At 48.3% G+C, this 27,363-nt stretch overlaps 2 protein-coding genes across 5 annotated transcripts; both read right to left on the reverse strand.

The window, feature by feature from the left end:
- Positions 1-21,336, reverse strand: USP49 (ubiquitin specific peptidase 49). Of its 3 annotated transcripts, none has more exons than XM_075613669.1 (7): positions 21,200-21,336; positions 7,102-7,262; positions 5,521-6,874; positions 5,039-5,243; positions 4,566-4,674; positions 3,407-3,609; positions 1-2,980 (listed from the first exon to the last, which is right to left on the reverse strand). In XM_075613669.1, exons 3-7 carry the CDS (start codon positions 6,844-6,846, stop codon positions 2,775-2,777), a joined length of 2,049 nt encoding a protein of 682 aa, XP_075469784.1. In that variant the 5' UTR covers positions 6,847-6,874; positions 7,102-7,262; positions 21,200-21,336; the 3' UTR covers positions 1-2,774. The 3 variants fall into 3 exon arrangements, with proteins under 3 accessions (XP_075469784.1, XP_075469785.1, XP_075469786.1); XM_075613670.1 differs by lacking the exon at positions 21,200-21,336 and adding an exon at positions 7,867-8,030; XM_075613671.1 differs by lacking the exon at positions 21,200-21,336 and adding an exon at positions 7,430-7,451.
- A 2,246-nt stretch (positions 21,337-23,582) lies between these two features.
- MED20 (mediator complex subunit 20) lies at positions 23,583-27,298 on the reverse strand. Of its 2 annotated transcripts, none has more exons than XM_075613658.1 (4): positions 27,139-27,298; positions 25,596-25,750; positions 25,019-25,272; positions 23,583-24,412 (listed from the first exon to the last, which is right to left on the reverse strand). In XM_075613658.1, the coding sequence occupies exons 1-4, from the start codon at positions 27,150-27,152 to the stop codon at positions 24,197-24,199; spliced, it is 639 nt and encodes a 212-aa protein (XP_075469773.1). In that variant the 5' UTR covers positions 27,153-27,298; the 3' UTR covers positions 23,583-24,196. The 2 variants fall into 2 exon arrangements, with proteins under 2 accessions (XP_075469773.1, XP_075469774.1); XM_075613659.1 differs by having other exon boundaries at positions 24,230-24,412; positions 24,978-25,272.
- Positions 27,299-27,363: the final 65 nt, after the last annotated feature.

The following is a 27,363-nucleotide window of genomic DNA, read 5'->3' on the forward strand; positions in this document are numbered from 1 at the left end:
AATGGCAGATGAGGTTTAATACAGAAAAGTGTAAGGTTAAGCATTTGGGATGCAAGAATGAAAAGGCGACATACACATTAAATGGGGATAAATTGGGGGAATCCTTGATGGAGAAGGATTTAGGAGTGCTTGTAGACTGCAGGCTTAGCAATAGTGCCCAATGTCATGCAGTAGCTGCAAAGGCAAACAAGATCTTATCTTGCATCAAACGGGCAATGGATGGAAGGAAAGTAAACATAATGATGCCCCTTTACAAAGCATTAGTAAGACCACACCTTGAATATGGAGTACAATTTTGGGCACCAATCCTAAGAAAAGACATTATGGAACTAGAGAGTGCAGAGAAGAGCCACCAAATTAATAAAGGGGATGGACATTCTAACTTATGAGGAGAGGCTAGCTAAATTAGATTTATTTACATTAGAAAAGAGGCGTCTAAGAGGGGATATGATAACTATATACAAATATATTCAGGGACAATACAAGGAGCTTTCAAAAGATCTATTCATCCCACGGGCAGTACAAAGGACTCAGGGCCATCCCTTAAGGTTGGAGGAAAGGAAATTTCACCAGCAACAAAGGAAAGAGTTCTTTACAGTAAGGGCAGTTACAATGTGGAATTCATTACCCATGGAGACTGTGATGGCAGATACAATAGATTTGTTCAAAAAAGGTTGGACGTCTTTTTAGATGGGAAAGGTATACAGGGATATACCAAATAAGTATACATGGGAAGGATGTTGATCCAGGCATTAATCCGATTGCCAATTCTTGGAGTCAGGAAGGAATTAATTTTTCCCCTTAATGGGGTTTTTTGTTTGTCTTCCTCTGGATCAATAAGTAAGTATAGATATAGGATAACGTATCTGTTGTCTAAATTTAGCATAGGTTGAACTTGATGGACCTACATATTTTTTCAACCTCATCTACTATGTAACATAATGGCCACTTTTCAATGCTGGCTAATACATAGCCATGACATCATCTGGTGTGGCTTCCTATTAGCACACTTGAGGTGGGAGTTTTAAAACGTGCAGGTGATACCAGCACCCCCTTCAGAGGTATTTCGGGAAGCAGGTCATCTCCGGAGCTGAAATTAATAGGATTCAGCACCAGAGACCCCCTGCTTCAGTCCTAAGAAAATAAAACAAACGGCTTGGATTGCACCTTTAAAATGTGGCTTAAAAAAAAAAGGGAAGGTGGTGTATGTAGTGACCGGAGGAAACCCAGGAGCACACTGTAGTGAGATATTAGTGGTGGAGCCTGGCAGTGTCCTGAAGGAGCAGAGGGACCCCCGTAGCACGGAAGGGATTTGCTACGATCTGTGACTAGGTTTCTGGGTGGGAGGGAACAAAAACACAAAAATAAAACTAACCAGCATAAAACATGCTATACTCTATCGCTTCCAAATAAAGCCAATAATGCAGAGACCTTTGTGTCAGACAAGGAATATTCCAACCTCGCCCCCTACAATCATCCAAAGAGTGGCGGGCAAACCCAGGACAGAGTTATCTGGCGGGGGCGCTGCCATCCTGCCCCATGCTATTCAAGCGACACAAAATACTGAAAAGAAATGCCTGCTCTGTGCCCCTGGCAGCAGTGAAACAGTTATCGCTGAATGAGAACACTTCCGTCTGAAGAGGGGCTTTGAAAAAGGTGTGACCTCCAGAGATCACAGCAGGCAAGGGAACCAGAATATTCAGGTAACTGGGTCATATGGAAAAGGTTAAATAAGGTTTCTGTGCTATTATTATAGGTCTGACTCTGGGGAAAGGGTTTCTGTCAGAGACTGAATCTGCAGCCCAGTAGCAAACCGTTAACGCAGACACTTAGGGGCTTAATCAAGATCAGCAGAAGAGGCCGATAAGGTCGTTTTCAGCTGAAACTCCCCATTCACCACGACCGATACAGAATAGGCCTCTTAAACGTAACAGCTCTGATGTCTTCTTCCTGTACAGAGACGGACATCTATATGTAAACCTGTCCAGTGAGCAGCTTGAGGCTGCAAAATCAGGCAAAGTGACACTTCCACAGCCCAGAGATGCTGGACAGTGAAAGGAATAGCACCATGACAAAGTAACGACAGCAGAGGTTTGGGCTCGGAGGTGGGAGTTGGTGATATGAGAGAGACACACAGAGTGCTGCTCCTCGCTGCGCTTCCACTTCCCGATGATGACATCAATAATGCGTGTGAACAGCTGCGCAGGAACGTGACCTGAAGTGAACGCGTCTGCAGGAAAAACATGGAGACTAATCCTTGGTCACAACAGCAATAAAACCCAAAATGTTAAGAGTTGCAGAGTAGGCCTAGGACAGAAACCCCAGATTTAGCAGAATTGCCTGTGATTACCCAGGAGAGGTAAAGAAATATTACCGCGCTTCTGCTCGCACCTCCCCGGTGCTGGTGAGCGGTGTCTGGGATGCCGCTGTAATAATGCTCACTTACTCCCCTGCACATTTCAGGCGTATTAAAGTGACTTCCAGAGAGACTACGATCTCTAGTGACCCCCCCTCCCCTCCTACTGACCCTTCTTAGCAGTGACCGTGTGGGACAGAGTTGGACAAAACCATTTTAATCGATATGACAGCGCTGTCTACCTGCCCTGACACAGGGTCCCTCCCGACACCTGCTGTCACCCTGCGATTAAGACTGTCTGGTCACATTAAGTCTTGTGTTGCTACTCTTGACAAGATGAATAAAAACACAGCTAAGAATCTGTCCGTAGGGAAAAAAAAAATAAACAAAGACAAGAAAACATTGACCGGGACGGTTGTCAGGGGATGGTAATCCGCCGGCTGCGCTCGCTGGGGGCAGACGGTGCCTGAGCTGGGAAGGGGAGTTCGGGGATCCCTGCATCGCTCTGCACAGCGCTCTGCGTGTTGCTCCGCTGGGTGTAGAACAGGATATACGCCTGCGTCCTGCACACCTCCTCCACGCTGCACATGTTCAGCTTGGAATCGTTGCAGTGAACCCAGAAACCTGGGATAAAGAGGGGGAGACTGTATGAGAACTCATTCTTATCCACCGACTAGTCTTTGCAGTGGTTCCAGTGAGACGCTGGTCAGAGGCACCGAGTTTATTATTTTTACCCTTACACTTCTAAAAAAGGGAATGTGACTTCCTGTTCTTACAGTATAACTGGAGCAGGTACGTGGTGTCTAAAGCACCTTCTGATATTCTAATGAAAGGGAGTTCGGGGACACAGGGTGACTGACATTTCAAGGAACAGCCCCAGTTAAACCTTGTGCCAATGAAACCTCCCCCACCACGTGCCACGCACTAACCCTCTCCCCACGTGCCACGCACGTAACATGCCGCACACTCACCCCCCACCCATACATGCCGCTCACTCACCCCCACGTGCCGCACACAAAACCACCCCGCTACCACATGCCGCACACTCACCCCCCTCCGTGTTGTAGCAGTATGCGGTGTAGTGTCCAGAGCCAAACCCCTTCCCATGATGCATCACCACGGCAGAGAGGTCATAGAGGAAGGTCCCTGTGTCAGAGGGGGGCATTGCGTCCCTACAGTATGGCTCCATGTTTAACACCTGGTCAAAAAACACATGGACGCCGATCTTCTCGCGGTGATTTCGGCCAGACCACCTGTTTGTGGGGAGGGAGGAGAGGGGGGTGGGTTGGGGAGGGGAAAGGGGAAGAAACGAGTTATCAGCATGTACACTATACCCCATATTCATAAACACACAATCCCAGCAATCTCTAACCCCAGAACCCACCATGTCAAAAAGAGAGCTACGGATGTGGCCAAATGTATAGAACAAAAGACAAAAATACTCAATGCTACATCCAATGTGACAAAATACATAGTTAAATACTTAAATGTTAGTATTCGCATGAGTAAGGGTCATTTAGTTAAACCCTTTGGCCAAAGCGTTATAAGCCTGCAGCCACATCACAGCACGACCAGTATATGCAGGTCCTAACACTACCTGTGCAAATTCTCATGTACCTCTGCGGTGCAGGGAGAACGGCCACAATAGACCTGTCCTGCACAGGAACATGGAAAAACTTGCTACTTAAAAAGTGGGGAAGGGTGAGCTTAAACCAAGAGGGGCCACGAACCTCCAAACAACTGACACCAGTCTCCCTGCACCGCAGAGGTACATGAGAATTTGCACAGGTAGTGTTACGACCTGCATACTGGTCGTGCTGTGACGCGGCTGCAGGCTTACAACGCTTTGGCCAAAGGGTTTAACTAAATGACCCGTACTCATGAGAATACGAACATTGAAGTATTTAACTATGTATTTTGTCGTCACATTGGATGTAGCATTGGGTATTATAGTCTTTTGTTGTATACCCCATATTCAGCGGCGTGTTCATTGTCAGGGTATAGAGGTATTCATTATACGGAGGAGCCTGTTCATCCGTGTATAGCGGTGCTCAGCATCATTATACAGGCACATCCATTTACACGGGTATGAAGATGCGAGTGTGCGAGGCAGTTGTGCACAATCCTGACCTCCTGCTCATGGGTATGAAGATGCGAGTGTGTGAGACGGTTGTGCACAGCCCTCACCTCCCGCTCCCTCTGCACTCACCTGAAGCGCTTCAGATGCAGCCGCAGGACCTGAGGTAGTCGGAATATCATGAGCTGCTTCTTCGCCTCACTCAGCACTAGGGGCTTCGGGGACGACTTCCGCCTCCTGCCTGAGAGTGAGAGAGACCCCCACTCTTTACTAGCCGTCATAGTGCTGCAGCCCGCAGGGTTGACCACTGCCAGAGGGGTCAGCGGAACAGTGCAATGCAACACACCCGAGACAGTGCAATGTTTATAGCTGAAGATGGGGACGGGGAGTTTGGGGCAATAACATTTCTCATGATAACTATACTTATTGCAGGAAATATCCGTGTAATAGGAACATGGGCTGTGGAAGATCTAATTAACTGTTTAAAATGTGTTAATAATAATAATACTGTGCCAAATATCGAGATCCCCTTCTCGTCACGATGGTATAACCATCCCACTGGTATGTTGCCCTACTCCTGGAAGGGTTATCCCAGCCCCACTCACTGTTGCACTGGTCGCAGGCGTAGATCCTTCCCTCCAGGGCCTCCGTCTCAGTGAATTTGGCCAGCATTTCGGTGAGTGTGCACTCGGTGACTGTGACCGGCGCGATCCCCTTCTCCAGGCAGTGATATCGCTCGGGGAATTCCAGCGACAGGTCCCAGAAAGGCTCAACCGTGTCCGATTTGTAGCTGCATGTCAGGCAGGTGACCTGGGAGTGAGGAGACATCGAGATCTAACAAAGACATGTGCAGCAGGGGGCCGCCATCTTGAGGCTGCCGGATGTAATTTCCCGACAGCGGAAGCAGTACGGAGGCGGTGTCTCACCCTTTTGTGCAACAAAGGCCTGAAAATGCAGTGCAGAGAAAAATATCCCTAACTTACAGAACAAAGTGCCCCCCAACCTGCAGAACAAAGCATTTAAGGGAACATTAAATGGGCAGGTACTTTTTGTACCCTTGGGTGGGGAAGGCAGGTGGGGGTCTCACCTGGCTGAGCAGCTGTCCGTGGAATATGGTATTCACCACCTTCAGCACCTGCTTGGTGAGCTTCCTCTGGGAGATGGGGATAAGAATCCTGCGCTTGCTGCCCTCAGACTCCAGTTCCTGCTGCACCTTGTCCAGCAGCTCACACAGGAACTCCTGGGCGTCCTGCTGGTCGTAGCCCCGGAAGGCCGGTATCAGGCTCCACACGGAGTGCAGCATGGCGAAGGGCGACACCAGCGCCCACTTCCCTGACCACATCACCCGGAAGAGGGTGTGCAGCTCGTGGCACAGGGACAGATGCTTGGTGCTGGGTTCCTTGGGTTGGATCAGCTCCATGCTCCTGCTGATGGACGACGCCCCGTTCAACCCCAGTGCCCCCAATGGGTGTCCCCCACCACCCCCGCCCACCTGATGCTTGCCATTGCTGCCCGTTTTTGCTAGCAGCTCCTCCCTCTCGCACGGGTCCAGAGTAAGGAAGCACTCCCTAAACTTCTGCAAGTGGCTCAGCACCTGCAGGATGGAGTTCATGTAGCAGGTGTTCCCCAGGTTACGCAGGCCAGTCACCCCAGGAGTCACTGTGGGTTGGCGCCGGATAGAATACAGCTGGTTGAAACGTCGGCGGGCCTCACACTGCGAGGTGGGGCCGCCGGATGCCATGTCCCTAAATTTGCGGGGGATTAGGCTGTCCCTGTGCACGTGAGACAGTAGACGGGCACTCTTCCGTGGGGGCGTGTTTGCCAGTTCTTCCAAAAGGCGCCGTTTCACCTCCTGCCTCCTCAGCCGGGCCGCCTCCTTCCTTCTCTCCAGCTCCATCCTCCGTCTCCTCTCCTCTAGCTTCTGCTGCCCCCTCGAGCTCTGGTCGAACCAGAGCCGCAGGGCCTTGGCCAGGAGGGACTGGCGCCGGTGCCGCAGCGCGGTGAGCATCGGCTGCCCTTGCAGCGACCTATGCTGCCCGCTCCACTCACCCCCCGCCACGTGTGAGCGCAAGCTTCTGCGGCTGGACACGCCCTGCTTCTGGCTCCGCACCGCGCACAGGGCGCTCCGCAGCAGCTTCAGGTCTCCCTCAGGGTTATCGTTCAGCACGTAGTCCTGGCACAGGTAGCAGAAGACGTAGAGCTCGTGCACCTCCATCACCAGCGGGTGGTGGCTCTCCTGGAAGTGACGCAGAGCGTGCTCCTCCATGTAGCGCCCACACGCCACGTGGGAGCACTTCAGGCACGCCCACACAGACTCCCGCGTGTCGCAGTCGGCGCAGCGCCATTTCTGCGGGTTCAAGATAGAGTGGTCCTGGGCCAGACGGAGGCGTCCCACGTGTTTACATCGATCCATGTCTCACAGGAGGGTCCTGCAGAGCGACCTACAAGACATCACAGAGACCAGACTTACACATTGGCCACGAGACCCACGCAACCAAGACGGGCAGTGTACCAAGAAAACACACGGACATTCAGGAGGCCAAGTGAGATAAAGTGATTACTGCAAGATCACGGGGAGTGCAAGTATTTAATGGGAGAACCAAACTCTCAAGCTTGTGTAATGAAAGCCAAACATCCGAACCACTACACCAAGCTTCGTCCCACTGACCTGTTCTTATTCACACGATAAACTCCTCGCACAGAGAGCGGCATGGCCCGGACCTGCCCCATGTCAGCCAATCAAAGTTCGGATACCCACGAGAAACCGCGCTCCAAACCAGTGCTGCAGGCAGACGGGGCTCCCGCTTCAGAGGAGCGGACACCGTGTCACTGACAGAGGGAGGAAAGGGAACATTAGAGATGAGCCTGACCAGACTATTATATACACACACTGAAAACTATTTCCTACAGAAGAGATCATGCTGCAGAAAGGAGAGACTCACTGTACAGATCACAAATGGTTCACACGAATAAAAACAATGTGTTATTCCACGCACATACGCATATGGAAGTCTCCCCTCTCCTCGGGAGTGTGAGGGAATAAGCAGGGATGCGACGGGCACAAAATACACAGTGAGAGTGAACAGACCCTGCAGGAACATCCTGGCAGGCCCTCATTTACATATCAGAATACTAATCAGATGCCATAGTTAACATCTGCCGCTTGCCACTGTGTTGGGGAGCTAACCTCCCGTCTGCAGGGGGGACTTCCAGCAAACTGCTCCCCAAGTCTCGGACATTTCCAACACTGCGTTAAAAACCAAAGCTGACATTATGTATTTATAATTCTAAAATTGGTGCTTTCAATCTTTTCTCTGACTGTAACGCTGCCGTCCTACGTACAATACCCATTCCCCCCCCCTACAGGCAGTGAAGTGGTTAAGTGCGACACTGTCTGTGAACAGCACTAATTGCTGGTACCAGCCAAACTAACGTCTGCGCGGTTTGCACTAATTGCCTTCTGTCAGCAGGGAAATGTGGGGAGCCCCGCGCCCCCCCCCCTATCCTCCCGGCGAGGCGCCTGCCTGATTCCCGCTGTGTGAATGAGGGGCCGTGTGAGCTACAGGAGAGGATTCTCTCAGAGAGAGGGGACAAAGCATGTGGAAATCACACACAGGCACAGCTTTGATACCCCCGTGTGTGTGCGCGCGCATCTCGTCACGGACTCCCTGTCATCAACTGGGCCAACCTGGGAGTGGGAGGCGGTAACTGGGCATGGGGGTGTTTGAGGTCTGAAGAGCTGCTGGAGGCACAACACCGAGTCAGAGCTCAACCCAGGCCCAACACGGGGCACACAGCCCCCCCCCCCCCTACAGGGCACACAGCCCCCCACTCCCCACCCAACACAGGGCGCACAGCCACCCCCCTTCCCCACCCAACACAGGGCGCACAGCCCCCCCCCTCTTCCCCCCCCCCTTGTTCCCCACCCAACACGGGGCACACATTCCCCCCGCTCCCCACCCAACACGGGGCACACAACCCCCCCCCCCCCCCCCGACACGGGGCATGCAGCACACAAACATCCCCACCCAGAATGGGGCACACAGCCGCCAGCGTTGTGCAAAAACAGCATTTTCCAGCTAACAAGAAATGTATCATGATACATCTGTTGAATAGGAAGCATAAGAAAAAAAAACCTCACTATAAACTAGAAGCATTTTTTCATAATCTAAATAGTTTATTTAAAAAAAGAAAACCCTTACTTCCTCCTATCTCTGGAAATTAGAGAGGTGATGGAGAATTAGAGGCATTGGGTACAAATAGGGCAAAGCAGCCCTTGAGGTAAAATGGCACGGACAGGGGTGCAGCTATCCCATTTATACCGGCAGCTGTGTCTTCCTTACAACAAACTGCAAGTCACCAGCCGTCCGGAAAATGTCAGCGACTGCCATGATGGATACCAACCCAGAGATAAGAAGAATGGACTTGACTTTGCGATTGGCTTTATCTCACTATTGTATTGGTATATTACCCAGCACTTCTCACAAAGACCCATACAGCACCACCCCATACCCCATCCCAAATGCTCAGTAGGTCAGAACACAACACACCCAGACCCAACAGAGTATACAACACCTCCACCCAACATGAAATACGGCAGCTCCACTCAGAACACGTCGGATACAGCACCTTCAGCACACATTTTATTTGGATCCCAACACGGGGCATAGTTACAGTATTTCAACACACCACCTATCCTGACCTCATACAGGCCTGTGCGGTATGGAAAGGACCAATATGGCTACTGGAGGTTCAACCCAGCATCCACAGTACTGTATCACACTGCAATTTGTGACAGGCAAAAATGAGCAGGATGCAACACGTTAAACGTAGCTCGCACAGCAACACAGCCCCATTAAACAGAAAGCAGATAAGGTCGAGTCAGCTGTGAAAGCTCCAGATACAGGAGTGTAAAGGTGACTTAGTGCAGATCTACAGGTCTCTGGGTAACCCTACAACATGGTGCAATACTCTGATGTCTAATAGCATCCTATGTCCGTGGGTCTGTTTATTACTGTAAATATAGAACAAAATATAAGACCGCAGCTATATTCCAGGAGGGCAAAGAGAGCAGAAAAAAACAGTATTAGACCTCGCTGAGAATCACAATTATCCTCATCACTTTTAGGTAATTATTTTGTTATTTTGTGAATCAGAACTGATGAGCCAGGTAAGCGAGTGTGTTAATTAAAAACCGGAGAGCAGCGGGAGGTGGTTTATGGCGTGGAGAGAGAACAGCTTCCCTGTGACAGCACCCCACATAAATAAAACTGCTCCGTGTCAAGGGGACACCATTCGGTACCTGGGCCCTGCGCCCCTAACACCAGAAGTCCAGGCGTCACATGTCTGTTCTCCAACAGATGGCCGCACTGGCAGGCGAGCCGCTGGATTAACCCGGCATGCTGACGGATTACTGAATCATGGCGACTCCTGCTCCTTCAAAAATACACCGACATGCAGAGAGCACGCTCCCTGCACACATCTCCTCCCGAGAAACAGGCTCAACAGCAGGAAAGGGGAGAGAAATTAAAAAAGTACCTTTTTTTTAAAAATAAAAAAAACAACACATTTTATTATAGCTTTCCTGGTTTGCTTCCTCAAAAAACAAAACAAACCCCCACAGTTAGAAATTAAAATGTACAAATTTTTGTCTAACTCAGATCGGCTTGTTACAAGAAACCAACTCAGGTAACCGGTTTTCCCATTCTTCACGGCTTTCGTCATGTACATAGGAGTACTTCAAATGTGACCCTGGGGGGCTCAACTCTGGTCTTCAATACTCCCCCCAACAGGCCAAGTTTTCAGGATATCCCAGCTTCAGCACAGGTGGCTCAGTCAAAGCCTGAGCCTCTCATTGAACCATCTGTGCTAAAGCAGGCTCTTTTTGACTTCGCTATCTGTGCTGAAGCTGGGATAGCCTTAAAACCAGACCTGTTGGGGACTGGAGTTGTGCACCCCTGATATGACCGACCAAGTTCAATTTCAAGGCGAACAAATTGCCACAGAACATTAAAGCCGAGCTCCACAAAAGGTGCCAAGCTTCTGTAACCCAGACCAGCGGCAGCTCCCCCAAATACCACCACCACCCCATCCCAATTACATTTGCTGTCTGTACAGGGAGCATTTCCCACCCCGTGCTTTGTGGGCGAGATGCACACGCGTTTTGTGCGACACAGCCCTGTGCTTTGTGCAGGGTGTTCACACTACGCAGAGGCCTCTCTCCATCGCCTGCTTTGTCTAAGCTAAACAGCTCAAATCACATCAGTTTAAAGCCGGTGCACACACAGAAAGTGCCACCGTGAGGCCTGCCCTGTGTCCCCTCCTCCTCTCTCCACTGGACCACAGCTCTCCAGGCACTCGCAGAGAGGGTTAATCTCCTGCATGAGAATGGCGTTCCTTCCTTCAGCAGAAATGTCACAATGACTTGTAGGAAGCAGGGGGTGGGGGTCCGAGAGACAAAAGACCCCATCCTCAGAGGTGAAAACAGACCCTGCCAAACCAGGAATAATCGGACACTCTGCCCACCCACTAACAGTCTCTGCAATCACCTTTGAAAAAAGGAACAGTTTTACGTCTTTGCACCTGGTTAAAAATTAAATAGGTTTCCCCTTTCTTGGGGGACACAGAATTCAGCACATCAGCTCCTGCTGTCTTATTATGGCTTCCCAATTACCATACCAACAATGGACAAAAGAGAACAATTCACAGCTAGTTTTGAGGACTGGTACAGATAACCTTTAACAGGTCACACCATCTTCCTAAGAGGGATGGTCCCTTAAACCAGGGGTGCTCAACTCCAGTCCTCAAGACCCATTCCCCCCCTTGAACAGGTCAGGTTTTTCAGGATATCCCAGCTGCAGCACAGGTGGCTCAATAAGTGGCTCAGTCAAAGAGCCTGCTTCAGCACAGGTGGTTCAATCAGTCCCTGCTTCAGAACAGGTGTCTCAGTGACTCAGTCTTTGAGCCACCTGTGCTGAAGCTGGGATATCCTAAAAACCTGACCTGTTGGAGGGGGGGGGGCAGGATGTCTTGAGGACTGGAGCATTCCTAGTTTAAAATAACAACTCTCAAGCCTGCAGCTACTTAAAAACCACACCTCTCCCTATACACTTTATATTTTCTTGTGTAAACGTGATCATGTGAGATTTTAATGTAAAATCGCCTGGTTTTCACAGCTTTGCGGACCAAACGGGACATCTGGATCAAGGCAGAAGTAGCGCAATTCTGGGACATAGAAAAACCCCAATTGATTTTTTTTCTTCAATACATATATGGTGCAGGTGGTTTGATCCACAATTACAACACTTTTGCCTGCATTCTGTACACACGCCAGGAATATCTGGAGGCAGTTACCAGAGTTTTTTTCCTAACTTGCCTTCCAGAAATGTACATTTATTACTGGAGGGCAAAGTACTCAGAAAACCTGTATCCCATTTCCTAGAGGGTCTTTCTCCTTACCACTGGCTCCTAAGCATAACACAAGAGGGAAAAATACTCTTGGGGTAATCACGCTCTGGTACTTCAAGGATTATTATTTGCATGTAAAAGAAAAGGATAACTTCAACATTAATATGAACAGAAATTATGTTAAACAGGCCGGTGCTGCTCAATCTTTAGATCTTGTTTTCCCTTTTCTCCAACAGTATATCTATATTACACTAAAAGACGAAACTGAAAATATTGTTGGATTAAATTTAATATAATTCATTGACGATTAATCTTCTTTAGCATCAGAGATGTGTAGGGGCGCTTGAGGGGTTTCAAGAAATAAGACGAGACTTAAAGCTGTAATTAACTGCGTGGTTTAGCATCGTTTCTTCGTCCGTAAGGCCGAGTCCCCGCTGGCGCCGAGCGTGCTCATGCTTGGAGAGCGCTCCAAGCATGAGCGCCAGGTGTCCTGCATGTACGCGTGCGCGGACGGTGGGGGGGAAGCATTGCGGGTAGTGGAGCGCGCAGGAAAGTATATATTTTTTGTTCAACTAAGCGCCGCGCGCACACAGTGTGAGCAGGGACTTACATATATAGATATATATATATATCTATATATATAAGTAACCGCCGCGCGCTCAGCGCTAGCGGGGACGCAGCCCGAGACAGAGAGATGATTAAAACAAGCCTGCTCACACAGACAGACACACGAAAGGCATTAACACGGGTGGGCAATTCCAGTCTTCAAGGGCCACCAACAGGTCAGGTTTTCAGGATATCCCTGCTTCAGCACAGGTGGCTCAGTCAAAGTATGCAGGCAAAAGTGTTGTAATTGTGGACCAAACCACCTGCACCATATATGTATATGGATTTGTCCCAGAATTGCGCTACTTATGCCTTGATCAATATGTCCCATTTAGTTAACAGCTTACAGGGGAAAGATGACAACTACCGCAGCAAGAACCCTTGAGTAGGTGGGACACCAGGTTTGACCTGCTACCGAAAGAGACCTGACCGGAGACTAACGGCAAAGGTGGGCGGTGAAAGAGGGGTTATCTCCGGCTGTGATACAATAAGGCACTGCAGCACAATCCACATTATTCAGAGCTAAATACAAACAAGCGATATTATTTACACCACATACTGAATTGGAGATGGGTGGACGCACTTAGGCACACGTGCTAAAAATGGTAACAGATAACGGTTTAGGCCGTGCTTATAGTGCCGGCGACGCGAATTCGCCCAAAAGCATTGCCGCCGCCGCGTGCGCTTATAGTGCACGTGACGGCGAAAAGCGACGTTGCGAAAACCCGCCGCCGGCAAAATTTGATTTTTCAAGGGCCGTCGCGGGAATCCCGCGATGCGGCCGACCGGCGAAACAACTTTCGCCGGTGGCGACGTCACCCATCGTGTCGCCGTCACTATAGGCAAAGCCTAAGATGGGAAGATTTACCTACTACAGGGCTGCAAGTCTCAATTGACTTCAATAAGCAATTTCGGGTAAAAACCAGCTGCTTTGGACAAGACAGAATGAGGCCCTTAGAAGTAGAGGGGTCACAAGCTTGTGTTAGATTTCAGCATGTTGCAAGCATTTGTAACATCTATACCATACATATTACATCACTTTAACCCAGGGGTGCGCAAACTTTTTTTGCTGCGCCCCCCTGCCTGATCTCCTCCTTATTGCGCGCGCCCCCCTTTACCTCGCACGGCGTCAAATGACGCCGCAGGGTCATGTGACGTCACGTGACCTGCGGCGTCATTTGACTTCACCATGGCAACCGTGATGTCACATGGCCCCGCAGCATCATTTGACGCCGCGTTGCCATGGTCACGCGTCCTGAAGCCGGCTGAACCTCGGTAAGTAGAGGTTGCAGAGGCCTCGTGTGGTCCCCCGGCAAGGCATTTAAGTTAAATGCCTTGGTGAAGTGTGCGGGACCTCTGAAACCGCCCGTGCCCCCCCCCCCCAAAAAAAATCTCTATTACAGTTTGCGCACTGCTGCTTTAACCCAAAGGTGCACAGAGTGGGGGCGGTTAGAGGCCTTGCGCATCGCACGAGGTCTCTGTAACTTTACTTACCTTAACTTTCCAGTGACGTGATGCCATGGCAACCCAGTGTCAAATGACGCCACAGGGTCACGTGACGTCGCATTGCCATGGCAACATGATGTCACATGACCCTGGAGCCTAGCAGGGGGAGGGTGAGAGCAGGCAGGGGGGCGCAGGCAGAAGAGTTTGCGCACCCCTGCTTTAACCAACAAGTGTGTTTCAATGCGGAAAAGCTACACTTTGCTGCCTAAGCAACGGGCATGAAATTAGCAGGTGCAGAGTTCAAGGGCTACAGCAAGGCCCCTCACGGGGCGCCCGGGGAAGAGCTCTGACCGATCCTGTCACACCCAAAGACAAGTCACGAAGTGGTGCATGCCGATATCTAGTAGCAGACACAGAAGCTCCCATCCCATGGAGTTTAAATGCGACATTTTACACTCGCCTGCCATCTAACCCCCAGTACTCAGGCCAGCCCTGGGATTGTTAAGCGCTAGCTGTATTGTTTAGAATGGCAGAACAGGTCTGGAGATTACGAGCTTGATGAGCAGAGGAAAGGGAGAGAGCAGCAAAAGGAAGACGTGCTTCTGATGTTACCGCTCCCTGGCACAGTGCGAGCCGGACATGGCGCTCACTCACACCGCTTTGCATTCTTGGACTTATTATAGTCCTCATACTAACAGCCCAAAAATATGGACTTCTTCAGTAAACTGCAGCGTTAATGGGACTATGTGTGACAGCGTCAGATTGGCGCTATTGCAGCTTACTGAATAAGCGCCCATGTTTCCGATGTCCACACCTTAGTCTTATTTCCCCTTCACTTACTTTTCAGCCCAAGTTAATTGATACTGTATTTTAGTGTTAATTACGACTATGTGAAGTCAGTTTTACGTCGTGAATGCTGTTCATTATTCCAGCAAAGTTGGACTACAAACCCCAGCATGCTTATGGGCAGGCGTTCAAGATGCAATCCTAGATGAGGAGGAGGAGGAGGAGGGAAAAACAAAAACAACCAAAACACACATTTGAAAACAAATTACTAGTCCAAATATCTTCCTTAAAACCAAACTGTGCTAAAAGCAAATATTTGTAAATAATTTACAAAACAAAAGAAGCAAAATATCCTTTCTGGGTGGGGACATGTTTGCCAATAAAATGTTTTCTTTACCCTCATCCACTAAAGATAAGGATTTGGAGGGCCTTTGCCTGTGCAAACGCTTGTTAAATACACAGTGACATCCGACAGAAGGAAAATCAAACCCCTTCCAAGTTTCAGCTCAGCGCTTCTAACGGATTTTAAAAATACGTATAGGCGTCAGATTGTGTTATCAATGCATCAGTCTCCCACATGTGTCCCTTTAAACATGTCACTGCTATTCGTCCATTTTGGTCATAGGAAGGACTGACCCTTTAAACACATCATTGCCATTAGTGGGGTCAAACTATTCCTGACAAATCTGGAGTCACCGAAAGGAAAAACAGAAAGACAAAGCACAGTCCTCCAGAAGGAGAGCTAGCTACAAAACACTGACCCAGCAGGGGGCAGGAGGGGGGAGGGTCTCCTCTGGGGCATTTCTTTCTATTTATAGGAGCCTGGAAGGTTCCCTTAAAATCAGGCGTACTGCATAATTGCCCCCAACACATCCCTGAGAAGCTGCCCCATGCACCCATTAACCTATTCCTGCCAGTGGACTGGCACTGCAGTGGTTAAATAGATTGAAGAAGAAAACAAGTGCTCAGGATTGATGCAGGTCAGGGTGTTGGGATTCCTGGGAACTACCAACTTGAGAGTTCTTTACAGAGGACTTTATAGCCGTCTGTCTTTAATAAGGGTCCAGAGAGCGGGCCGTGTCTGCATCAATGCAGGGGTTCCTCTCAGATACCCCTGCTGGGTTATAATTGGGGGAAATCTGGGAAAGTACGAGAGTCCAAGATAGAACCACGTACTGCAACTATACATAAATACAACAAAAGTTCCCAGCTCTCTCTCAAAAAAAAAATGAATAACAAAGTAGGCCTACACCCTGCAATCACGTATTGAACTAATAGAATGACTCCAATAAAGATGGATGATACAAAAGGATGAATAACATTAAGTGCAACAACACACAAAGCATATACATCGGCTAATGCTAGGTAATGGTAACAAAACGAGATAGAGAGGTTTTCTAGTAACACCCACTGAGAGCTCCCGAGTTACATGGAACTTTACCTGATTGGGGATTTTTTTCAGTCGCCATTAATTATTTTATTGTGGGGAGTATTTGTCATAAAAAGGATCCTTTAAGGGAAATGCCACCAACATTATGTCTGTGGGAATGGGCCAGGAGGAGCTAACTCCCCCCGAAACATTGCCCCCCTGTATTGATTTCTCATTATCATTGCTCCCTTTCACCCCCAGCCCTCTCCCTCCCCTTTCACCCCCAGCCCTCTCCCCTCCCCTTTCACCCCAGCCCTCCCCTTTCACCCCCTCCCTTCCCCGTTCGTTTTCCCTTTCCCCCCCTTGATTGGTAGTTCCAACTCTTCTCTTTAGACCATTAGTTACGTTTTCCCCCCTCCCCCTTTTGCAGGGTGACTAGTTTTGTTCCCATTATCCGATGTATATGCTTTGTGTGTTGTTGCACTTAATATTATTCATCTTTTTGTATCACCCATCTTTATTGGAGTCATTCTACCAGTAAAGTACAGTACCTGATTGCAGGACATACTTTGTTTTTTTTGAGTGTTGGGAAATGTGTTGCCTTTGTGTATATGTAATTTTTAGAGAGGGAGGGCCCCTTTGTTTATTTCCATTGCACCACTGCTATAGGAGTTTTTTTCCCTTTCATACCAAGATTGTTTTCTAGCCTTGTGCGGTCTACACCAGGGGTGTGCAAACTGGGGGGTGGGGAACGATCTCCGATTGTTTGCCCCCAAACTGCAGTATGACTCTGAAAGCGAGATTTCTGCTTCAATGTTATCAATAAAACTAGGAGCACGCCCCGCTAGTGCTTGAATCTGCCACGGGTGCTCAATCATCCAAAATGAGAGGATCATACTGAATACAAGAATAGAAAGGCACTCAAAATACTGTAAATACAAATATAGAGTAAGTATCTGTGGTCTACATTTAACATAGGTTGAGCTTGGTGGACATGTCATTTTTCAACCTTGTCTATTATGTAACGCCACTGGATTTATGAAATAATAATAATATATAAAAAAAAAAATTCAAGTTTAATGAGAGATTGACGTTTTGGACCTTTATCTTAATCAAGGTCCAAAGTGGGACCAAAATGTTGCTCTCAAACGTGAAATCACTGTTTTTTTCTTTTTTGCACAAGTCCAGTGGAGTGCCAATCTGTTTTTGTATTCAGTACTTCAATGTGAGGAAATAAAAACTACTAAACTTTCTACTCACTCCTCAGGCAGACGAGACCCTGCAAACACAACATACTATGTATCTGTAGAGTTTACATCGCATTGTGTGCAAAGACATAATCCTGAGCACAATACCATGTCGTGTCTAAAACCGCCTGATAATCCTGAAACGCAGCCATGGGTTTGATCACTGGGACATACACAAAACATTAGATCAGGGGTGGGCAACTCCAGTCCTCAAGGGCCACCAACAGGTCAGGTTAAGGATAGCCCTGCTTCAGCACAGGTGACTCAGTCATTCTCTTTCTCTTAATACAGTTTCGCTGAAGACTGTCTTGAGCAGTTTGAATGGGGCTGACATTCGCCATTGTATTTTTCTTTATTATACAATACCTATCCAGAAAATATTCACAGGAGATGTGCGCATATTAAGGATGTGGACAAGCAGTAATGGTTTTGTCCTCTATTGAAAACCTCAAACTAGGTCTAAATAACACACTGTCAAAGAAAAAAAAAACAGAATGTTGAATATTTCTATGATTTCTGCAAAGTTCACACCTTTTAATTAAAAAGAAAAAAAAAAAAGAAGGAAGGAAAGAAGAAGAAAAAAAAAAAGATACGTTCTTTGGTTACAAAATGCGTAGTCTTGGGTTCGTCATTTCAGAATGCTGCTTCATGACATCTGTGGTTTAAGAACTTTATCTAATAAGAGTCGTAATAACTTTGTCTAATAAAAGACAGCAGTCTGCATAATATCCACTTAAACTATATCCAGTTACAAAACTGGTATTGCAGTCAGTGTAGCATTACACACGACTCTGGAGGACAAAAACAGGAGACATACTTCTGCGGCAACGATACGGAACAGACTGACAGAGCAAAGTTTACAAAAAAGTGTGATGTCAAAAACAGGTTACAAACAATGTAAACAAGATGATTAAAAAAAAAAAAAAAAACAAGTGTCTAAGGTAAATAAGACGTCTGTCGTATCAGATACCCGCGTATATAATGAGTCCTGATCCTCCGTTCATATACCCGAGTGCAAACGGGACACTGCGGACAGCAGACTCCGATAAGGATGCATAACAGAATTATGAATAAAATCACATGCCAACACCAACGCGAATCTCCTGTTCCTCGTTAAATAATAATTTCTTAGAAAGTGTTGACAGTCTGCACAGCTCTGAACGCTGTGTTTTGAAAGTGCGAGTCCCAGACGTCAGACTCCCAAATCCTCGTCTGAATACGTGATAAAGAAGCTCTAAAGTTCACGTCAGAAGTGGCTGTGGTTGCTGCATGGATCTTTAATCAGATTGTTAAAAAATAAAACAAAATGTATTCATTAAAAAACGTGCCCCCAAACGCCAAGCGAAATCCCAAAAGACAGGCCCTACAATATCACTTCATCTTTATCTCTTCTAATTAGCTGAAATCCTACCATTTCTCTCTAATTCCAAGGCGGAGGAAAACTCCCAATGTAAAAAGCAGGCGGTTTTCACCCCAGCAGACAGCAGCAAATACAGGACATTCAGGGACAATGTCTCCCCCCTCCTCCCCCCCACACCTTTTCTGCAAGTTAGTGAGAGAGAGTGCAGAGGGTGAGCAGGAAGACTGCACTATTTATTCACAGACATGCTGCTCGGGATGTTAGGCCGCGTCCATACACGCTAAGAACAAAAGGCCGTACACGTTTGGGATTTTGCCGCACGACGGCCGGATCACGTGCGGCAGGTCAGCCAATGAGGGCGAACCGCTCACGTGACGTCACTCCCCGTCGCGTCTCCTCTCCCAGAACCCATGGATCGCCTCTGCCGCGACGCCATGCGCTCCTTCGCGCGAGCTTACTATATCCGAGGCCTTAGAGTGTCAGCTCTGCAGGTCAGTAAACCTTAATGTGCAACACTGATGCACTCCCTGTATTAGGATTGCATGCTCTGTAAAGTACTACGTTAAGTCAGTAATATAAAATCAAACATATGTATGCACGTCTGCGGTCTGCTCAGGACTGTCACTATATGAACAGAATACAAAATAACAATCCTCTGGCAGGAAGCTCCAGGTGTACACACACAAGCGCCAGTTCTACACCCATCTTGATTCACATAATCTATAATAAAAAGATACACATCTATATAATGGACCAAACTCCAATCCAACACCCCCTACCATTCTCACCCCCCAAAACTTAATGGGATCAGCTGTGCGAGCTGGACCACACTCCATCCTGAGACATACTCCGTCCTGAGACCACACTCCATCCTGAGACATACTCCGTCCTGAGACCACACTCCATCCTGAGACATACTCCGACCCACAACGAGCAGTCAGTACTTTTGTTTCAACTTCTGCCCTTATTCCCTCTAGATAGTAAGCTCTCAGGAGCAGGGCTCTCGTTACCTGCTATATCTGTTTGTACTTATTTGGTATGTCATTCTGTTCCCCCATTGTACCGCGCTGTGGAATATGTGCATGCTTCATAAATAAACAATCAGCTATAGGAGTGTATATTTAATCTACATACATGTCTTGGCACATGATATCAATATGTACTCATTCTTTCTATACGTGCCTCATCTAATAGGAGAGACAGAACAGAGAAACGATGGAAGCAGGCACTTCAGAAATTCGAAAAATAAAGTGTATTGCAAAACGGTCAACGTTTCATCTCTCTATAGGACCCTTCCTTAAGAAAGGCTCCTATAGAGAGCCAAAACATTGACAGTTTTGCAATAACCTTTATTTTTCCAAGTCCTGGAGTGCCTGCTTCCATTTTTGAACCAACATTTTGGTCCTCCATAAAAAGACCTTCCTCAGTCCCGGACCGAAACGTTGGTGCTTTAATAGGCTGTGTGTAACGTTTTCTACACTAATAGAATCAATGTGCTGTTTCCATCTATATAGACCTCTGATTTAGACGAGTTCTGATCTTATTTATTAGTCAATATCCGTGTCACATTGAACTTGGTTACAGTTTGCGTTTTCATGTAAGGAATGTCACTCAACTTATGATAGCTTCTCTTTCTGTGGGAGGCCACTGATGGAGACAGATATATCTATCGCCATCAGTAGCATCCCCAATAAAGAGGGGCTATCATAAGTTTCAGTGTATGTATGTAGGTGTATACACACACACGCATGCACACACATGCTCCATAGCGTAAACATTTGTAATAAAATACTCTAAGCTCAAAAGAGTTTCACAAATGCACTCTCGCAATGTTTCCACGAAATAAACGCATTGGAAGCACAGTCCAAGAAGGCCGTGGATCTATGCGTCACAATCAGGGAATTCTTGCTTCTTCCAAAGTTGTTCTGCAATCCACAATCGGTCTGTGGCAAATGTTAGCAGGAGGCCAGCTCTCAAAATGTAGAGCAGGGGGGTGGGGGGGAGACATGTTTCGGAAGGCCCGCAATGCGTAATGACATCACAGAGGTGGTAATGCACCAGCATTCAAAAGACCCAACGCGTTTCATCACACGTTAGTGACGTCATCAGGGGGAACACGCTTATTTCATGGAAACATTGCAAGTGTGCATTTGTGAAACGGTATTTAGCTTATGACATTTTTTTACACTATGGCGTGTGTAAAGGAGATATGTATGGAGATGATTATTATTTTTTAATCTGTCTCTCCGGATGTGGTTCATGCACCAAGAAGCTGCTCAAGACGCCTCCATCACTTTGACTACAAATTGGTTATTTATAAAAGGTTGGGGTGTGTATGTGTATGTATATGTGTGTATATATAATATATATTTATATATATATATACACACACACATACACACAGTGAGTGTGTGTATATAAATATATATAGTGTGTGTGTGTGTGTGTGTGTGTGTGTGTGTGTGTGTGTGTGTGTGTGTGTGTGTGTGTGTGTGTGTGTGTGTGTGTGTGTGTGTGTGTGTGTGTGTGTGTGTGTGTCCGGTACCTGCTCCGGTCCCCGCCCCTCGCTGCCTTCGCCTCATGTCCCCGCCGTTAAATCCGCTCCTTTATTTACCCGCCGCCATCAGCAGCACGCGCGACCTGTCACCCGCCGCCACAGTGCGCAGCACCGCCCCCCGGCACCCGCAACGCTCTCCTAGTGGTTCCTGCCCGCCGGCGCCCCTCCCCTTCCGCGCTCCTATTGGACGAGGCCTCAGCCACACAAAGCTCCGCCCGCCTCCGTCCACTTTACCCTGCGCACGCAGGCCGCTCTGGGGCTATTCAACCTACGCTACGAACATAGCGTAACGCGCGGCGGGAAGAGCGGGGCGCACAGCGTATCCAGGGTAGAGAATATAGACACCAGGGTAACTAAGGTTGCTGAAGACAAAGGAACTCTTAAAGGCGCAGGCACCTCACAGCATTTAATGCGGGCAGCAAAAATCCACTCTTTCAAGCTCAATGGAAAAGGGGATTTAATAGCAATACAGTAACATTTATATTAATATTAGCTTTATTAATCAATATTAGCTTTATTTATTTTATATATAAAATGTTTTACGAGGAAGTAATACATTGAGAGTTACCTCTCGTTTTCAAGTATTTCGTGGTTTATATTAATATTAGCTTAATTAATTAATATTAGCTATATTAGACTGCAGTGAGTCACAATTATATGATGCCCCCAAAAGTTTGACACAAACATTAACATATGAAATGATTATTTGGCGCCCTTGCTGCTTTTTGTAGCCGGCTCAGTTGGGGTAGCTGGTAACTGGCTATTTAAGCTGAGTTCCACTCTGTTATTTGATTAGTGAGAGTCACACTATGGAGGGTAGCTTCTCCAACGTCAAAGACCAGCATTGTTGTTACTAGGCTGCTTGAAATGCTGCCTCTGTTCAACCCCCAGATGTGCCTGGGGTTTGGGGGAGCAGTGTAAGGTGTATGCTCTGACCTCACGTCTCTGGCAGCTGGGATTAATGTCAGCACTATTATATAGGAATACAAACAATGATGTAATCAGGTGACATCACAATGAAGGATTAGTGTAGACATGAATGGGAGGGGGGGGATTAACCCTACCCTGGAGTCCTAAGGTTAGAAGGGGACTGACGTTTTATGCTTTATCCCACCACGTGACCCCTGGGACTTTACAGAAAATAAAACAACCTGGGTGGGGCCTTTTGCCTGAAAATATATTTTTATTTTGTAATTAAAAAGTGAGACCTGTATCCTCTCAAGAGAGGGGGGGGGGGGAAATTACGCTCCCCTGTTTCATGGCCTATTACAGAGCGGCTCAGTTAAGCCAAGAGATACTCAAATTCAAAGATAAGCTTACATCTAGAACAGGGGCGGCCAACTCCAGTCCTCAAGGGACACCAACAGGTCAGGTTTTCAGGATATCCCTGCTTCAGCACAGGTGGTTGTCATTCTGAGCTACCTGTGCTGAAGCATGGATACCCTTAAAACCAGACCTGTTTCTGGCCCTTGAGGACTGGAGTTGGCCTCCCCTGGTATAGGGGGTACACGGCCCATCTATAACCGAACAGTAGTTTATAATAATTCTTTATAGGTTGACCCAAAATATTTAGATGCACAATGGAATGTGTTCAACATTTGTAATTATGTTAACACTAAAAGAGAAATGTGACTGCACCCACCTCCTCCCCCCTTCTTATATCTCCTCCCCCCCTTCTTATATCTCTGTACCCCTCTTCCAGTGATTTTTTTTTTTTTTTACAGAGGAAGTAACAAAACAAAAGTGAGACCCAAGTGAAGATGGTGAAAAGTGAGACGCTAGGTATTTATTTATAAAATATAAAATAGGTATGAAAGAGACTGCCTTCCAATGTGTGACTGCTGCCCAATGAGTATGTGACACTACCCGACTACATCCCTCCCCCCTTCCTCCCCCCCCAATAAAAGTCCTGGCATCCTCAAGCGATTATAAGAGGGGTGAGCAATTCCAGTCCTCTAGGGACAGCCACCAACAGGTCAGGTTGAGCCACCTGTGCTGAAAGAGCGAGATCCATCAGTGGTTCGTTCTCGACTGAGCCACCTGTGCTGAAAGAGCGAGATCCATCAGTGGTTCGTTCTCGACTGAGCCACCTGTGCTGAAACAGAGATATTCTGAAACCCTGACCTGTTGGTGGCCCTTGAGGACTGGAGTTGCCCACCCCGGGATTATAAAATGGTCTCTTGTCCCTGTGACCAATATTACACAAAAGGACATACAAGGCTATCTTCCAGGCAATTTACAAACACATGTTGGAGAAAAGCGCAGGAAATCCGCTTCCTGAGTAATGGGAAATGGAAGAAAACTGATGGCTTCTGTGAGACAGACAGACAGACAGACGGACGGACGGACGGACAGACTAAATGTCCGGAGAAACTTTTGAATCTTTTACTAAACAAACTTTGTTTCGTGGACACAAAGTTCTGGCAATAACTTCAACACCATTTATGATAACCGGCGACACGCAGAGCGGATCTGGGGGAGTCCTGTGAGATCCGGTACAGAGTTCAGTAATAAGGGATCCACTCAGCTCACCCACAACAAGCACATCACTGCCAGAGGGTTCAGCAATGCATTGCAGAGCAAAGTGACGTACGATGCAGAGCACAGTGATGCAGAGCAGTGTGTTCCTGGGCCCGCTGGCAGCCAAAGGGTTAAAACAGCTTTATCCTTGATCACGGCAGCGCTGGAATCAGCCCCGTGCTACTTCCTCCGACGGATCTACCTCCTATCCGACCTGCATACTACAGCGATGTCCGGAGCTGGGACCCTGAGCCGCGGTGTGGGAAATCTCAATCCCTTTTCCTGCAGTGTCACAAGTTACTGCTACGCCATGTCCTATGCAGTGAGAAGGGGGGCGCGTAGGGTTAAATTACAAAGCAGCTGCCACAGAAGATGATGCGTGGTCGACTCCTTTCAGCCGCATGGTCACCCCCGGCACTGGTTGCAGTGCGGCGCCGTGAGTGCCGCCATGTGTCCCCGGCCGTGTCACCGCATCCCGGCCACCGTGACCTGCTGCTGCTTGCGGATCTTGTTGAGGAGCTCCATGTACTGCACCATGGTGTCCGCGGGTGTGTACAGCGCGTCATGTTTGGCGCTGAAGACGGAGGGCACAGCGGGCACGTGGCCGCCCATGAAACTCTGCATGAACTCCACCATCAGGTTCCAGCAGTCACTGGGCACGGCGCAGGGGCAGTAATCCACCTGGAGAGGGGGGCAGTAGGGACAAGGTTGTTATGATGCCATCCTCTGGAGGTACGGGGGATTCCGGAGACTGACCTCAGAGGCTTAACCGAGGGGTTGGCAACTTCAGTCCTCAAGGGCCAGAGGATATTCCTGCTTCAGCACAGGTGAATCAATCAGTGGCTCAGTCTTTGACTGAGCCACTGATTGAGCCACCTGTGCTGAAGCAGAGTTAGCCTGAAACCCTGACCTGTTGGTGGCCCTTGAAGACTGGAGTTACCCACCCCTGGGTTAACCTCTTCACTGTCAGAGGGGCCTGCGTGTTATAGGTATATTGCTTGGCAATACATAGCATGCCCCTCTGGCAGTGAAGAGTTTAAAGGGCGATCACAGAGGTGTTTTTTCTTTATGTTATTTTAAAATGCAGATAACTTGTATTGTGAATGTTTTCATGTCCGGTGATAAACACACAAGCTTAATGTATATGAATATGAAATAAAAATCCAGTTAATTCATCCCAAGTGATTGATTGCATGGTTTCCCTGCGGGTGCCGCCATGTTCAGTGCCCCCCCCCCCCCACTGTACCTCCACTGAGATGCCGATCCCCTCACAATCCCCCCCGGTACCTCCACTGAGATGCCACGACCACTCTGTCCTGTTGTGACTGTGCCAATCTTCACCAGGAAGTCACAGTATAGGTAGCGCGTGCCACGGGTCTCCATCTTGTTGGCCTTGGCGTTCTGGAAGAACCCCTTCAGCTTCACCATCAGTACGTCCAGATTCAGGTCGGCAACCAGGCAGGGACCGTTCTCAAACAGGGCGAAGGTGCTGAGCGGCTGCTCCGAACTGTGCATGACATACAGGAGCTTCCCGGCCTGGCCTGAGAGAAGACAGGGGGAGATATAGATATATCTGGAGGGCACTTACAAGAGGTTCAGAAACTATAACATATTGAGGATAGGCACTCACATGGGAACTTGCAAAGGCACAAGGTCCTTTTACTCAAAGTAAAAATCGACATTTCGGCCCATTCTCAAAATCCAATAACAGAACTGAAACATCAATTACTTCTAATAAAATCACCTAGTACACACATACAGCAATACAGAAGCCTCCCGGCCTAATACACACACACACACACACACACACACAGTCTATGAGGGTGAGGTATTTTGGATATATATATGTACATGCTGCCATTACCCGGGGTTCCCATGCTGGCCGCTGCTGTGTGATATGTCTCACAGTCCACAGAGAAAGTTCCTTGCTTCTCTGCTCCCATCTGTTCCAGTTTACGGGTCAGAAGTTCCACGGTTTGCTGTGCGCTCTTCCCCTCCACCACAGGCACCTGAGACACGCTGCATGGGCAGTATGACAAGTCATGTCCAGCCTCTGCTAACACCCCCCTCTCACACAGTGACACCAGCCTCTGCTGTCACCCCTTCTAACATAGTGACACCAGCCTCAGCTGTCACCCCCCTCACACTGTGACACCAGCCTCTGCTGTCACCCCCCTCCCACAGTAAACCAGCCTCTGCTGTCACCCCTTCTAACACAGTGACACCAGCCTCTGCTGTCACCCCCCTCACACAGTGACACCAGCCTCTGCTGTCACCCCCTCACACAGTGACACCAGCCTCTGCTGTCACCCCTTCTAACACAGTGACACCAGCCTCTGCTGTCACCCCCCCTCACACAGTGACACCAGCCTCTGCTGTCACCCCCCTCACACAGTGACACCAGCCTCTGCTGTCACCCCTTCTAACATAGTGACACCAGCCTCTGCTGTCACCCCCCTCACACAGTGACACCAGCCTCTGCTGTCACCCCCCTCACACAGTGACACCAGCCTCTGCTGTCACCCCTTCTAACACAGTGACACCAGCCTCTGCTAACACCCCTTCTCACACAGTGACACCAGCCTCTGCTGTCACCCCTTCTCACAGTGACACCAGCCTCTGCTTACATTCCCCTCTCACACAGTGACATCTGCCACTAGTGCGCTGGTTAATCGCCCCCTTTGAATCTCTTCAGGGACATTTCCCATGTATGATCATGAATACATATCCACTTGGCTTTCTGATAACTCCCATGTCACTGAACCTCTCACTGTATAGAGGGTCTCGTGTCACTGAACCTCTCACTGTACAGAGGGTCCCTACAGGTCACTTAACCTCTCACTGTACAGAGGGTCCCTACAGGTCACTGAACCTCTCACTGTACAGAGGGTCCCTACAGGTCACTGAACCTCTCACTGTATAGAGGGTCTCGTGTCACTGAACCTCTCACTGTACAGAGGGTCCCTACAGGTCACTTAACCTCTCACTGTACAGAGGGTCCCTACAGGTCACTGAACCTCTCACTGTACAGAGGGTCCCTACAGGTCACTGAACCTCTCACTGTATAGAGGGTCTCGTGTCACTGAACCTCTCACTGTACAGAGGGTCCCTACAGGTCACTTAACCTCTCACTGTACAGAGGGTCCCTACAGGTCACTGAACCTCTCACTGTATAGAGGGTCTCGTGTCACTGAACCTCTCACTGTACAGAGGGTCCCTACAGGTCACTTAACCTCTCACTGTACAGAGGGTCTCGTGTCACTGAACCGCTCACTGTACAGAGGGTCCCTACAGGTCACTGAACCTCTTAACCCCTGTATACAAAGCTCTGCCATCTATCCCAATCAGGATAATAACTATAACACAGCCATATAATAATAATAATATAACCCTGATTGCTCTCTCACCAGGTCACCCCCATGCTGGTTCCTCACAGCTTCCCCACTGAGCGGCGCAAGGATCGTGACGTCACAACACTGAGGTACACTGTAACTATTTACGTTCTAAGGTGGCCGGAGTCCGTCCCCAAAGCGAGGCCTGATACGCAGCTCAAGTACTACGCATGCGCAACACAGGGATTGGACCGTCACACTGCTCAGATACATTGTATCTATTTACGTTCCGTGCTGGGC

The sequence above is a fragment of the Ascaphus truei genome, chromosome 9, assembly GCF_040206685.1.
Source record: "Ascaphus truei isolate aAscTru1 chromosome 9, aAscTru1.hap1, whole genome shotgun sequence".
Lineage (NCBI taxonomy): Eukaryota > Metazoa > Chordata > Amphibia > Anura > Ascaphidae > Ascaphus > Ascaphus truei.

What these genes read in the sequence shown, in the direction of transcription:
- USP49 (XM_075613669.1), bottom strand. Translation starts at nt 6,846, where the DNA reads ATGGATCGATGTAAACACGTGGGACGCCTCCGTCTGGCCCAGGACCAC. An exon ending in ACGGACAGCTGCTCAGCCAG is followed by an intron (nt 5,244 to 5,520) that starts GTGAGACCCCCA and finishes CCTCACTCCCAG; the next exon opens with GTCACCTGCCTGACATGCAG. An exon ending in CGCCTGCGACCAGTGCAACA is followed by an intron (nt 4,675 to 5,038) that starts GTGAGTGGGGCT and finishes TCTCACTCTCAG; the next exon opens with GCAGGAGGCGGAAGTCGTCC.
- MED20 (XM_075613658.1), bottom strand. An exon ending in GGCCAGCATGGGAACCCCGG is followed by an intron (nt 25,273 to 25,595) that starts GTAATGGCAGCA and finishes GTCTTCTCTCAG; the next exon opens with GCCAGGCCGGGAAGCTCCTG. An exon ending in GTCGTGGCATCTCAGTGGAG is followed by an intron (nt 24,413 to 25,018) that starts GTACCGGGGGGG and finishes CCCCCTCTCCAG; the next exon opens with GTGGATTACTGCCCCTGCGC.